The sequence below is a fragment of the Glarea lozoyensis genome, assembly GCF_000409485.1.
Source record: "Glarea lozoyensis ATCC 20868 chromosome Unknown GLAREA15, whole genome shotgun sequence".
Taxonomy (NCBI): domain Eukaryota; kingdom Fungi; phylum Ascomycota; class Leotiomycetes; order Helotiales; family Helotiaceae; genus Glarea; species Glarea lozoyensis.
Window position 1 is genome coordinate 454,663 of NW_007360989.1, and position 12,773 is coordinate 467,435.

General features: G+C 47.0%; 5 protein-coding genes across 5 annotated transcripts; 2 read left to right on the forward strand and 3 right to left on the reverse strand.

Annotated features, from left to right (window-relative positions):
• Positions 1 to 74: 74 nt before the first annotated feature.
• Positions 75 to 2,000, reverse strand: GLAREA_05972 (uncharacterized protein; the record flags this gene model as incomplete). The annotated part of the gene is made up of 5 exons (XM_008081386.1): positions 75 to 434; positions 482 to 858; positions 951 to 1,072; positions 1,130 to 1,454; positions 1,502 to 2,000. The coding sequence occupies 5 exons, from the start codon at positions 1,998 to 2,000 to the stop codon at positions 75 to 77; spliced, it is 1,683 nt and encodes a 560-aa protein (XP_008079577.1).
• A 1,164-nt stretch (positions 2,001 to 3,164) lies between these two features.
• On the reverse strand, positions 3,165 to 5,404 carry GLAREA_05973 (WD40 repeat-like protein; the record flags this gene model as incomplete). Its single annotated transcript, XM_008081387.1, has 2 exons — positions 3,165 to 4,904; positions 4,952 to 5,404. The coding sequence occupies 2 exons, from the start codon at positions 5,402 to 5,404 to the stop codon at positions 3,165 to 3,167; spliced, it is 2,193 nt and encodes a 730-aa protein (XP_008079578.1).
• A 2,072-nt stretch (positions 5,405 to 7,476) lies between these two features.
• On the forward strand, positions 7,477 to 9,181 carry GLAREA_05974 (uncharacterized protein; the record flags this gene model as incomplete). Its single annotated transcript, XM_008081388.1, has 4 exons — positions 7,477 to 7,579; positions 7,692 to 8,188; positions 8,235 to 8,369; positions 8,417 to 9,181. 4 exons carry the CDS (start codon positions 7,477 to 7,479, stop codon positions 9,179 to 9,181), a joined length of 1,500 nt encoding a protein of 499 aa, XP_008079579.1.
• Positions 9,182 to 9,558: 377 nt separating this feature from the next.
• On the forward strand, positions 9,559 to 10,747 carry GLAREA_05975 (NAD(P)-binding Rossmann-fold containing protein; the record flags this gene model as incomplete). Its single annotated transcript, XM_008081389.1, has 3 exons — positions 9,559 to 10,131; positions 10,188 to 10,491; positions 10,578 to 10,747. The coding sequence occupies 3 exons, from the start codon at positions 9,559 to 9,561 to the stop codon at positions 10,745 to 10,747; spliced, it is 1,047 nt and encodes a 348-aa protein (XP_008079580.1).
• Positions 10,748 to 11,145: 398 nt separating this feature from the next.
• GLAREA_05976 (uncharacterized protein) lies at positions 11,146 to 12,753 on the reverse strand (the record flags this gene model as incomplete). The annotated part of the gene is made up of 3 exons (XM_008081390.1): positions 11,146 to 12,135; positions 12,191 to 12,379; positions 12,430 to 12,753. 3 exons carry the CDS (start codon positions 12,751 to 12,753, stop codon positions 11,146 to 11,148), a joined length of 1,503 nt encoding a protein of 500 aa, XP_008079581.1.
• Between the last annotated feature and the right edge of the window lie 20 nt (positions 12,754 to 12,773).

A 12,773-nucleotide genomic window follows, 5' to 3' on the forward strand; every position in this document is an offset into this window, starting at 1 on the left:
CAAAGTCTCAGTACTATGCACGAACGACGATAATTTTCGGTGTAAGTTGAAGATCGCATTTTAATTGAATCATCTCATCTGTCCTTCTTCCCATACTTCTGACCCCACCTCAACCTCATCTTCCCAGAAGTCCTTGATGAAAGACCAATATGTGCCGGCTCTCCTTGCTCGCTCTCCGTAACGTAGTATTTGACGGGAGGCATTTTGTTCAATTCCGTCCATAATTCCCCATTCGAATACGCGCACATCTCATCTCCAAGGTCTTCTCTCATAGCCTCCGACAAATCGGCAATAGCACGCCAAATCCCAAGTCTTCGACCTTTCTTACAGAGCTCGCTGTTGATATCACATTCCAACCATAGTATCCATAAGCCCACCAGAAAAACGCTGTTGGCGATGACGGTGATAAACAACCATTCATATGAGAAACCCCACTGTGAATTGTAAGTATTAGAAACAAATGAAAGTGATAGGGGCTTACCTGATACACGTTATTCTTCGTGTCACATGAGAAATTATCGGAGTTGGTAGGTGCGAAACCCCATTCTTTCCAATAATGACTCTGTGAAGTCCAGGGGTCAGATTCAAAGTGTGACCACCAGGCTTTATTTAGATCAGGGTCTGTCCAATTGTAAACGTTAAAAGTCGTATGACTCAAGTTGTCGGAAGATTGCGTGTCCGGACAACCAAAGCTAGATATTGTGTGCAAAGGTCGAGTGGTATTCGTGCCATTTCTAGAGATGCGCCCTTTATAGGTATAGTTATACCAGCTAGGTTGTGTGTAGCTGAAGTTTGAAACTCCTTGGTCCGGTGTGTACGTGTATGTGACGCATATTTCTGATATCGTAACTATGCTACCTGCTGAAAGTCAGCAAGAAAGCTTTGGTATGTAGTTGTAATTGCGACAATCATGTTTTACTTGTTGCGTTAGAGTCCCAGGATTTGCTTACTGTTATCATCCATGGTAAATCCAGCAGATCCATATATATCCTCGGAACTTTGCACCGTTCCATTCGGCCAGGTAAATTTTGCAACCTGGGCAGCATCGTAACCAGTCGTAGCATCTAGTAAACTACAACACCCAAGTCAGCCATCATACATCTCTCGTACCGTAATTCAAATGACTAACCTTGGAAACACTAGTAAGTAGATTATAGAAAGCAAAAGCCATGAAAAAATAGCTTTGACTCTCCACCCTCCAAACCTGCCTAGGCCCTTCATTGTATACCACATCACCTCGAATCTGTTAGAATAAAGCGCGATACTAGCATAGAGTTCGTAAGACAATGGCGTAAGCTCAGTCATCCGAAGCAACGCATCACTAAAAACTCTATAGGCAAGCAGACTTAAGAGTCCCTGAACTCCTCTACCAACAGCCCAATTCCAAGCCAGATCGAGAGTTTTCGCTGTACCGAAACTGAAATTGCGGGCCACAATTAAATCGATGGCGAGAACTATCGATTTTAGGATTTGCCAGGTGGGGATAACTAGGGGATCTTACAGGTCCATCCATTTCCACTCCCATAACAATCGTACATGAAAGGATGCGAACTGTTCTTTTCTATGACATGAAATCCCGCTGGCAGGTACCAACATGGAATATAGATGCAAATCACCAGAGCTGCGAAGACGAAGAAATGTCGCGCAAAAACCCGCCATTTCCCAAACTCAATCCCGATAAATCGCGTGCGTCTTTCGAACTGTTTGGCTGGAATATGCTCCGAGTACTCTGTGAGTCCTGTTTCCTTGGGTGATAGTTTCTGATCAACCGGTTCGTACACAGCAGATTTGCTGATTGGTAAACTCGAATTCGTTGTACTCATTTCCAAGTCTGTCAAATCCGTTGAAGAAACCGATGGTGCCATGAATGTCTTGAATCTCGATTGTATGGGTTTCGCAACCTTTTGCCGTAGTTTCTCTCCGATGTATGATTTATTAGCTTTTCCTGAATCGTCCCCACCCTCAATAAATCGCTCCTCCTGTCCAGTATGGGGATCCATTGTTGCGACAATTCTTCTATCATAAGTTCAGAAATTCCCTCCAAACTTTTGGTTCTCGAAAAACAGCTTGAAATCAAAAGAATGAAAACCTCTTGACATAAAGACCTATATCACCCCGTAGATCTTGCCTCACTGAATCCGCTTTGCTAGTCTTCCAATCTGCGCCGCATCAGCCTGCGGCCCAGCCCAATAGGAACACACGCGTTCAGGAAATACCATGTTGATTAGGATGAAACGCCCTGTCGCCTGCAACCTTACTGGATAGGGCTGGAGAATGTTTATGCTTATCTTGTCGCAAAGTGGCACAGGAACGCCATCTTCAGGCCCGAAGCTTGAATTCCATCATTGTGGCTAATGGTGCGCATCGCACAGAGCCTTGAAATAGGCTCGCGGTGGACAAAATAAGTGGCAGTCGAAACGCGATATTTCTTCGATTAGGTTGACGAAATATCGTAATTTAGTGTATCAAATTGGAACATTATTAGATATTTCGTCAATCATTTTAAGTAAATAAGACTTTTTACGCTCTATTCGAAGTCGACTTATTTAGTCCAAGATTACTGGGCAGGTGACTGACACTGATTTTTTCCTCCGCGAGATAGGTTACTGTCAACGAAGATGCGGCCGCCAGTCGAAGTGGTAACGACTCATTCAGTTGGTGTAATCTCAAAGACAGTGCGACATGTATAAGTTGGAGGGAGACAGGAAAAGGTCCCGTGAGTATATGGCTGTTGGTGTCGAAGGAGAAAGCAAACACGAAACAAACAAGATGGAGCATGTTCAATGTCACATGACCTGGGTGCCCTTCCATATAGGTCACAACAAAGCGGCGATTGTCTTCTGAAAAACATAAAACGACATTCTCAGATATAATTGTATTAAGTATCATCTTAGCTATCATTTTGAACCTAGCGGTACCATCTAAAGTACCAACACACAACCAAATTCCTGGTATGTCAAACGCCAGCCATGCATTTTGGCCCAAATCTTATCCATCCCATCCATATCCCTCGCTACCCAAAAACGGCAAAGCAAATAAGAAGATGTCATCCTGGCCAGCAGCTCGCTAAATGCAGCAAAGGTATCTCTATGAACAAGAATGAAAAACGCACACATAAATGCCATCTAAATCGTAACCATCCCGGTATCCGAAACTTAAGAAATTCATAAACTCCCCGCTGATGAAGTAGGAACATCAATGTCCACGGAATGATCACTTCCGCCCTCGTTCTTGAAGCTGTAAATTCGTACGTCGCAATCCTCGCTACCAGTGACCATGGTACTGTCGCTCAACCCAATGCAAGTGACCGGACCCGAGTGTCCACCAAATGTCTTCTCACATTTACCGGTTCGTGCGTCCCAGACTTTGACCAAACGGTCCTCGGCACCAGAAACCACGCGGAGACTGTCACCTGCTAGAGCCCATACGCCTTCAAGATGCCCGAAAAATGTCTTTAAGCATTTTCCAGTAGTGACATCCCAGAGCCGAACGGTCGAATCGAGACCTCCCGTTACCATGTAATGAGCAGGTCTGGGACGATCGGATGGCCATGCGTCAAATGGCGAAGAGGTTGGACGAGGTGAGTTGGGGTCGATTTCGGAAGAAGTGGCGGTGCTGCTTGCTCCATCATCGTCCTCGGGGTCGAAATCGTCGGGCTCATATTCGGCTGGCAACAATGTCACTTGTTGCACCTGCCCAACATGTCCTTCGAATGTTTGAATAGTTTCAAGAGTATCGAGGTCCCAGAGACGAATAGTGCAATCATCTGAGGCCGAAAACACAGTACGAGATGCCGCATCAAGCTTAATAGCATTGACCCAATCCTTGTGACCACGAAGAGTGTGCTTTTGCTGCGTCTTGAAATTCCAAATTTTGACAGTCTTGTCAACAGAGCCCGTCGCCAGAATATTGCCTTCGAAATTGACAGCAATCACACCAGCATCATGGCCATGCATTACACTCATACATTCCCCTGTACGCCAATTCCAAACACGAACATCATGATCCATACTGCCACTAATCAACTTCGTATCGTCAAACTGGAGAGCCCGAACTCCCGACGTATGGCCGCGCAGTATGCGAATGCATTCTCCTGTATCAATGTTCCATATCCGTATGGTGGAATCGTATGAACCAGTCGCTAAAATATTATCGTCGAATTGTAAACACATAACACCATTTGTATGTCCACGAAGAATTTTTGTCGTACAACGGCCATACTTCCAGTTTGTTCCAACCTTGAACCGATCTTTGTAAACATCTTTCCAAGGCCGAAATTTCCGTTTTCCGAAATATGATTCCTCTGGACTGCCCTTGCGGCGTTTTGACTCTTCCGGTGAGGTTGGTATTAAACCATCCGCAGTGAATTCGCTTGCAGATCTCTTGCCTGGGAGAATAAGAGAATTCGATTGAGGTTCCGAATGGTCCTGCTGGACTTCGTCTGCGATTGGGGTTAAACAAGGCGACCATTGATTGAGACCTCTTCCAGCACCTCGCAGCTGGTTCTGACGCTTCCATTCTCTTAATTGTTTACGCTCCAATAATGGCAAGCCCCAACCACATTTCGTACACTTCCTGTCAATATGTTGTTCACACATTTTATGCCATACGACATCGTCGTCCGCCAATATTCTCCAGTTTCGGCTCACTTGAGCAGCCTTACAAAGCGATGTGGTATCTAGATAACATAGGATTTTGAAAGATATCTCAGAAGGGAGGGCGCTGACAAAATCGATGCGAATAAGATCTCGGACGGTTGTGGAGAGGTAAGAGAGTTGCGGAAAGCAGCATTGCGCCAAAATCCCCTGAAGCATGAGGTTTCTCTGTTTCGCAGGCGCGGCAGAGAAGAGTGACCACACATGGGAAATACCTTGCTGATCGGCGTGTGTGAGTGTCTCGAGGTCCTACATATTGTTAGTCTAAGGTGTAGCATCCAATAGTTTGTACGCACCCTCTGTAAATTCTCCATAGTTGGCTCATCCGCTGTCCTTCTACATTTCGAGTCCGGCCGATGTCTGTAACAGTACTTTGTATTGGGGTTCTTCTTCATCGAGTCCTTTGTGTTGTCCTTCGGCGCGATAGGGATACCTTGATGAGCGTATTGTTCGGGGATATGTTTGGCAAGAAAAGGCGCCACAGTCTGACCGGCCACTTTATTCGTAGAAGACAGAGCAATAGTCGAGCCGGCATGATCGTGCATTCTGTCGCTCCCGCAATTGTCTTTCAAAGGGGGGTCTCCTTCCTCCATGATTTCTACTGCGTGATTCGACTCGATTCTCGAACGCGATGATGTACCCTGCGCAGAAGGAGATGGTTTTGGTTTCGAAATATGCTCCCCAGAGCGATCGCTCGGTACTTCAACAGATTGGCGCAGCGCCATGAAGTCGGTGTACATTGACGCCATAACGGCCGCGGAGGAGGCAAGAGAGTAAGACCTCTCAGCCGAGTGGCACCATGAAAGCTGCTCCAGGTCAAGATCTAGTAGCGAAGGCGTGACCAGCGCATTGAGTTTGCTGGTGCTGCTCACTGATCACTGCTTCGCGCGAAGCAATTGAGCGTCCAGGGGCCAGATGGCCAGGTATTTGAGGTGACTTAGCAGTGGATGGCGTGCTACAGAAGCGCAGGTCCGATGGCGAATTGGAAGGGCTGGAGAATGCGAACGGTGAGCAGCTGGTGTGAGCTTTCGTGTACCGATATTGCGCAAATAACGGTGAGTGAATGATGTTCGGTCTGAAGGGGGCGCAGAATGAGTGTCTATCGTATCGACGAGTTCGTATATGGCGGCGTTTGAAGAGTTGAATATGATGGCGCCGGTTCGTCGTTTTCGGCGGGGAGCTGGCATTTGGACCCTGGAAAAGGTATGGAGACGAGCCTTCTGATGGGCCGGAGTCGGGTGCGATTGCGAGATTGCTGCCTGGGTGCCTGAATATGTGCCTTGAAAGCTCGTTTGGCCTCATTACGTTTTCATTGACAAATCTTGCGTGCTTTTTCCAACCACAGAACCACCCAGACAATTCTTTACTAATATTCCCCTCTCCGCGGTCCCTTCCGGACTCGTACAACAAACGCCGTGCATCTATTGCCAGAGAAAACTCGCCCACCATACTCTTTGCAAATATGTTGTCAGCCTCTTGCGAGCTATAGGAATACAGCTTGTCGGATTTCAAACAGGCTTTATGATACAACCTGACCTCAAACTAGCCATTACCTGCCTATGACTAACATATTGTACAGTAAACCTGGGGTTTCACAGGACTACTTTAAACGGACTACATCCCGTCACTCCGATTCATTGATTCGAATTAGAGATAAGAATGATGGAGATCACTTATCTTCAACAGCACCGATTGTGCAAAGTCCTGTTTCGTCATTCAGCCTGTGATATTCACTTAGCTACCGGATTTCCGGGTTTCCTGTTCCCAAATCCTGAATAACCGGTCACTGTCGTCAAAATCGATCACGTTATCCATGCTGCGTAGACGCAATGGCTATAACCTGAGTTATATTTCTCGTTCGTCATGGCGCTGCCAGTCTATTCGTGGATCCAAATTCGATGTGTGCTGATTAGCAATGATGAAACTATTCTGGGTATGTTGACACATAAATCGACCTATTGTGGAGTTTGAAGATTTCATCGCTCAAACCTGATACCAAAGATTGTCCTGGGATATTATAGGATGTAAGCAATCTAGCAAGTGTACAGCCTGTGGTTGGATTATAATTGCGGTCAATATTCGAGTCGAAATACCTGACATGTCAACTTTGCAGTAAGACTAAGATATTATCGCCAGGAAGTCACCAGATCTTGTGTTGATTTATTGTTCATACCGCTCCATTAGTCTGGAGTTGGAAAAGCAAAGCAGAACGTATCTAGGAATCTGGTAGGTGATCAGCTCTCGCCCAGGATCATGATCCAAGTTTGGTATCATTTCGCGGTGATGACTATCTCAAACTCAAAGTATTTGCCATAAGTGTCGTTCAGTCATCATTTACAGTCACTTTAAGCGGGAACTGTAACGATCATGGGTTTTTTCAATTCTACCACAGACCTTTACCTGAATTATCAGCGATCTATGCGCTGGTTGTGTCACATCAACTGTACTCCGCAAGCGATTCCACTGCAAGGCATACGGTGCCCTTGATTCCGCTCACTCTGGAAGTTTTCAGGTCATTCTGCTAGCGTTAGTGACCTGGTGTGTGAGAGGTACGGAGGGTTCCAAAAACTCAAAGTATGCTGGCGTAACATATTAATTATCTAACAGAGGGTTTCAAAGCTTAAAAGTCGTATGTATGATTATCAGTGTGTATAAACGGGAGTGAAGAATTTAGTGATCTAGCGTATGTGTTTACAAGATATCAGTGATCACTTCTCAAGATTTCATGAGTTGATTGGATTTACTTCTAATAATAAAGATAGTGATTTGTTAGTTGGTCGGAAAAGTCCTAGTCATGTGACAATGCCATGTCCACCTCAATATGTTTCATGCTTATTCTCAGGTCTTCGACAACACATACCAAAAGGTCACGACAACGGAATCTGTCAACGGAGTGCAAATCTCAGCAGCCTTAGTCCTGAGGAGTAATGGGAGCTCGTAGCAATGGCTGTATCACATGTAAAGCCAGACGAGTGAAATGCGACGAACAGCTTGGATCTTGTAAGAGATGCCAGAAAGCTGGAATAATTTGTCAAGGGTACAACACAGCAATATGGATCGATGAGAATCCCAGAGTCGAAAAGGCTTTTGCTATCTCGAAGGCACAAGAGAGGAATTATTCCTCTGCACACGATTCTGGTTCCTGTATGCATCATGCGAGTCAGCTCAAGAGGCGGTCGAAAATACAGCCAGTACGGAGCATATCTAGCGACATACCACTCGTAGGTTTCAAGGACCCAATTATTCTGTCTTTCCTGGCGTATAAGCTTGCTCAAGGTGGAGGACAATTATTACGGACTGAGTCTGCAGACAAGAGCACCTGGGTCAGTCGGGTCTCTGATAGCTCGAAAAACACATTGAACGCATTGGCCTCTATCATTTTTGGGCATGTACACCGATGCTCTCGTATGGTTGAAGAAGGTCGAAAGTATTACTCCAAGGCAGTTTCAGACGTCAGAATTAATCTACTTGATAATGCGAAAATGAATCTTTTCGATACGTTAGCTTCTGTCACGGTTCTTTGTATGTATGAAGTAAGTCAATATAAATCTGATGGGGCGGAACAATCTAACATGACAGATTGCGGATCGTCGCTCTGAAATAGCCTGGAGATATCACGCAGATGGGCTAAGCACTCTCATTGAATGTAGTGGTCCTACACTGTTTCAGCAATATCCTTTTAAGAGCATATTTCTTGAGCAGCGTGCTCTTATGGTATACTCCCTTCCTCACTATGTACTTTCGAATTCTGACTTAAACAGGTATCGAAAGCAATATTCGCTGGTCACGGCACCTTTCTAAGCCAATGGATTTGGAAAAATGTTCCGTGGGAAAATGATCTGACTTCGAAAGAACCTCTAGATTATCTATTCGACATTCTCTGCGATATCACTATGTACCTCGAGGAGAGTAGAAAGCAGGCAGGTGTAAAACCCGTTCCATCTGCTGAGCTTGAAGCAAAAGTCCTTGCTTCTCTCCAACAGCTCGATACGTGGTGGAAATATTGGATACGTCTCAATCCATACCCTTGTAGGGAATTTGCCATCGATTCCGACTCGACCCTTTACACCAAAGACGCCGAAGGAGTCATCTTTCCAACGATCCTCGTATACAATGGATTAAATACCGCATACACATTGTGTACCTATAACGCAACTCGGATGTTACTTTTAAAGTTGCAAGAAACTTTCCCGCGGTCGCATGCTCATCCCACCGGGTTCGAATCCCCAAATGATCCTCACAGTCAGGTCCCGCTTTTAGGACTCAGCTCTGACTATCAAGGTCTAGCCTATGAAATCTTTCGATCCGCAGAATACCTTCATGTCGAGTCTGATCAATTCATGGTCAGTTTCACAAGCATGTTCATTTTCGACATCGCCTACTCGGCTCTCGACCCGAAGTCACGAGAAGCGAAGTGGTTGCTTTCGAAAGTATCGCTACCAATGAGATCCATGCATGGAAAGGGCGAGACGTTTGCAAAAGCCATCACAGTTTTACCTACTTGTCAACTTCTCCAGCCATTGTGAACAGCTATCAGTACTAGTTGGCTGTGGGGAAACATGGTGGAGCTCGTGGAAATACCATGGATTGGGTTTAGCGCACTTCTTGCCCAAACGACCAATCAGCAACACAACAATTTGACTATCAACCCACCTCAGTTCAAAGTAAATCCATGGCTAGGGGTTTCAAGCAGAATTGCTTTGAAATATGAACAAGAGATTATCAATGTCTTTCCGCCGAGAATGGGAGGAAACTGGGTCCTTCTCTGTGAGTTTGGACATATAAGAAACTCAATATCTTCCCGAGAACCATCCAGTTCAACATCCATCAATCCCCATCGCTCAACCTCAAAAACAATTACTCTCTCAAAAAGAAGATATCTGTCTCGAAACTATCATTCAAAATGTCACAATCCTACCAAATCTTCCCCACCGACGCAGCCAAATCCCACCTCTCCCCAACCTTCCTTAACAACCTCCACCTCAAAACCACCCCCATCCCAACCCCAGGTCCCAACTCCGTCCTCCTCCGCATCCGCGCCGTCTCCCTCAACTACCGCGATCTCCTCATCGTCGCCAATTCCCCTCTCTACCCCGTCAGCGCCGTCCCAGGCCTAATCCCCTGTTGCGACGGAGCCGGCGAGATCGTCTCCGTCGGCGAGAACAGCAAATGGGCCTCCAACATCGGAGCTTCCGTCATCGTCCATCCCACACATAGTTGGATCGACGGCAACGTATCGAATTACGACTTCGCGACCACGAGGGGCATGGGCGATATCCAGGGCTTGTTGGCGCAGTATGTAGTTATCGAGGATGAATGGATCGTGCTTGGGCCGAAGAACTTGTCGTTTGAGGAGATGGCTAGTTTGCCATGTGCGGGTGCTACGGCGGTTAATGTGTTGAGTAGCGTTAATGTCGAGAAGGGTACGACTGTGGTAACACAGGGGACCGGTGGGGTCAGTTGTTTTGTTATCCAGGTAAGTCCCCATCCCCCATTCCACAAACTCCTCCTACCCTCATCTCACACACCAAGTTCGCATCCGCACTCGGCGCAACCGTCATCTCCACGTCTTCCTCAGCTGCCAAACTCGCCATCGCCCAAAAGCTCGGCGCCACCCACCTGATAAACTACAACACCTCCCCTTCCTGGTCCGAAGACATCCTGCGTCTGACCGACAACCGCGGCGTTGATCTCGTCGCTGACGTAGGCGGCTCCGGCACCATCGGCGAGACCATCAAGAGCTTACGTCAGGGCGGCACGGCGTGCTGTATTGGCTTTCTGGCGCCCCCGAAGGAAGTGGATGTTGTTTTTGATTTGATGTTTAAGGCGCGGACGTGTAAGTTTCTTTTTCAGTCCTTCAATCTGTTGTGAGAGATGAGAGAGGAATATGAGATGGAGAAGGAGATTGCTGATTTTCAATAGTGAAGGGTGTGATTTGCTTTAGTCGGAAGATGGTGGAGGATATGGTGGTGCTTGTTGAGGAACATGATATTCATCCGCCGATTGAGGTGTACGAGTGGGAGGATGCGAAGAAGGCTTTTGAGATTTATAGGGATCAGAAGGTTGTGGGAAAGGTTGTTATCAAGGTTTAGGAAGTTGGTAGTTGAGCTTTAGCGAATGGGAGTTAGAGTTGAGTTGGTGATGATATATGTTGAGCAGATGCTAGGCTTTGGAAATAGATTTTGAAAATACAAGCGATCTTCTGATATGCCTGTGGAAGAGTCTAAGATGTGATACTTAGAGGAAATAAGATAACTGGGATTCTGTAAATCATAAGAGATTGAGATAAGGTAAGGTCCTCAAGCTTCTTTCTCTAGATATCACGTATGATAACGAATTAAAAGACGTGACACTTGTCAAGCCTAAACTGGTCAGGAAAATCTCCTGAATGAACAAAAGGTCCTAAAGGAAAAAGGCCATAAACCACACAAGCGAAACCCCACAAGCCTAAACATCATTCAAATTGAGATTCTTCCCTGCCAAATAGCAATCACCTCTCCGTCCTCTCCCTCTCCCTCTCCCTCCTACTAGCAGCCTCCACAACGCCCATCTCCACATCCGGCAAACTCGCGCCCCCCTGACCCTCAGCCATCACAAACTCCCACCTCGGCGCCGGCGTATTAACACCGGGAAACAAATCCACAGGCAAATACTCGCCCGCATCCAACCGAAACCCCTCTCGTTCCCTCGTGTCCGCCGCATACACCTTCTCAATCTGCTCCATGGCCTTCTTCACGATGCCGCGGATCTTCTCCTCGCTCTGTTTGCGCCGGAAGACCTCGATGATCATGCTGTCGTACGAGGCGTGGTAGTTTTCGTAGAAGAGACGCATGGATTCGAGTTCGGCTAGTTGATCTTGGATCTGGAGTTTTGTTTCTGTCCAGCGGAGGCGGAAGTCTTGGCTTGCGGCAATGTAGGTGGGGAGTCGGGAGCCGACAGCTTCGAGGATGGTGTAGGCTTTCGTGGTTTCATTGTAGGTGGTGTTTTGAGAGGCTACGTGCGCGATTATGGCTTCGTGCCGGACTTCCATGTCGGCGAGGTATTCGCGTAGTTCCATGACTACGTCGTCGACTTGGGAGGCGTCTTTTTCGAGGACGTCGAGCATTTCTTTTCGCTCTTCTTCGGATATCGGTTCTTCGTGAGCAGATTCGCCGTCTGCATTCATGACTCCGGAGACGGATACTTTGTCTGCGCCTGGTGGTTGATCTGAGGCGGCTTTTAGAGCAGCTGCGTAGCCGCCTTCTGTGTTTCGAATTGCGTTTACGCATAGATCAAAGTGGTCTACGAGTGACTGAAGCAGACTAGCCATCTCTTGCGCATTGTTTTCGAGGGTATGAAGGTGTTCCGGTAATGGGGACGAGATATCAATATCTGATTGGGAAGAGCTCGGTTTGGTTGGTGAGGATGTCATGGCGATCTTGAGGGCGCGAAGATCATCGTCGAAGGATAGAATGGATGAATCGAAGTCTGTTTGTGCCTCCTAATAGTTCATTAGAGACAGTCCTTCCATACTTCTCCGAATGATAGTATCCTACCTTGGTCTCCCGAATCGACTCCTTCAATGCATCTCGCATACTCTCCACGCCCTCTTCATCCACAAAATCCAATAAATTCCTCGGCTCCTCCCCCTCAGGTCTAAATGCCGCCTCCACCATAGTCGACCTCAAAACCTCCATCGTAGATTCCAGCCTCGAATTCGCAGCATCAAGCGTGCGGATAACATTCTATAAACCATAAGCCCTATCCCCCACACACATCAACGATATCCGCGCACCTTAAAATCCTTTTGTCCATCTTTATAAACATTCTCAATCCCCCCTCTAACCCGCCTTAATATCTTGACCTGTCCCGAGATGCCATTCCGCAGGAACTCGGTTCGTGCATTGAGGATTACGCTTTCTTCGAGGGCGGCACGATCAGCGGTGACGATTTCGTTGGCGCGCCAGACGGTGTCGATGGAGGAGAGCGAGCGCTTCGATGCTAGGAGATGAGTTACGAGGGTTTGGAGGGAGACGTCCTGGGTGGAGTGGGTTTGCGATTGGGAGGGCGAAAGGGTTGTTTGGCTACGGCTTGTTGCTTCGTTTGGGGAGGTTGCCATTTTATCGTGGGCGTTGAGCG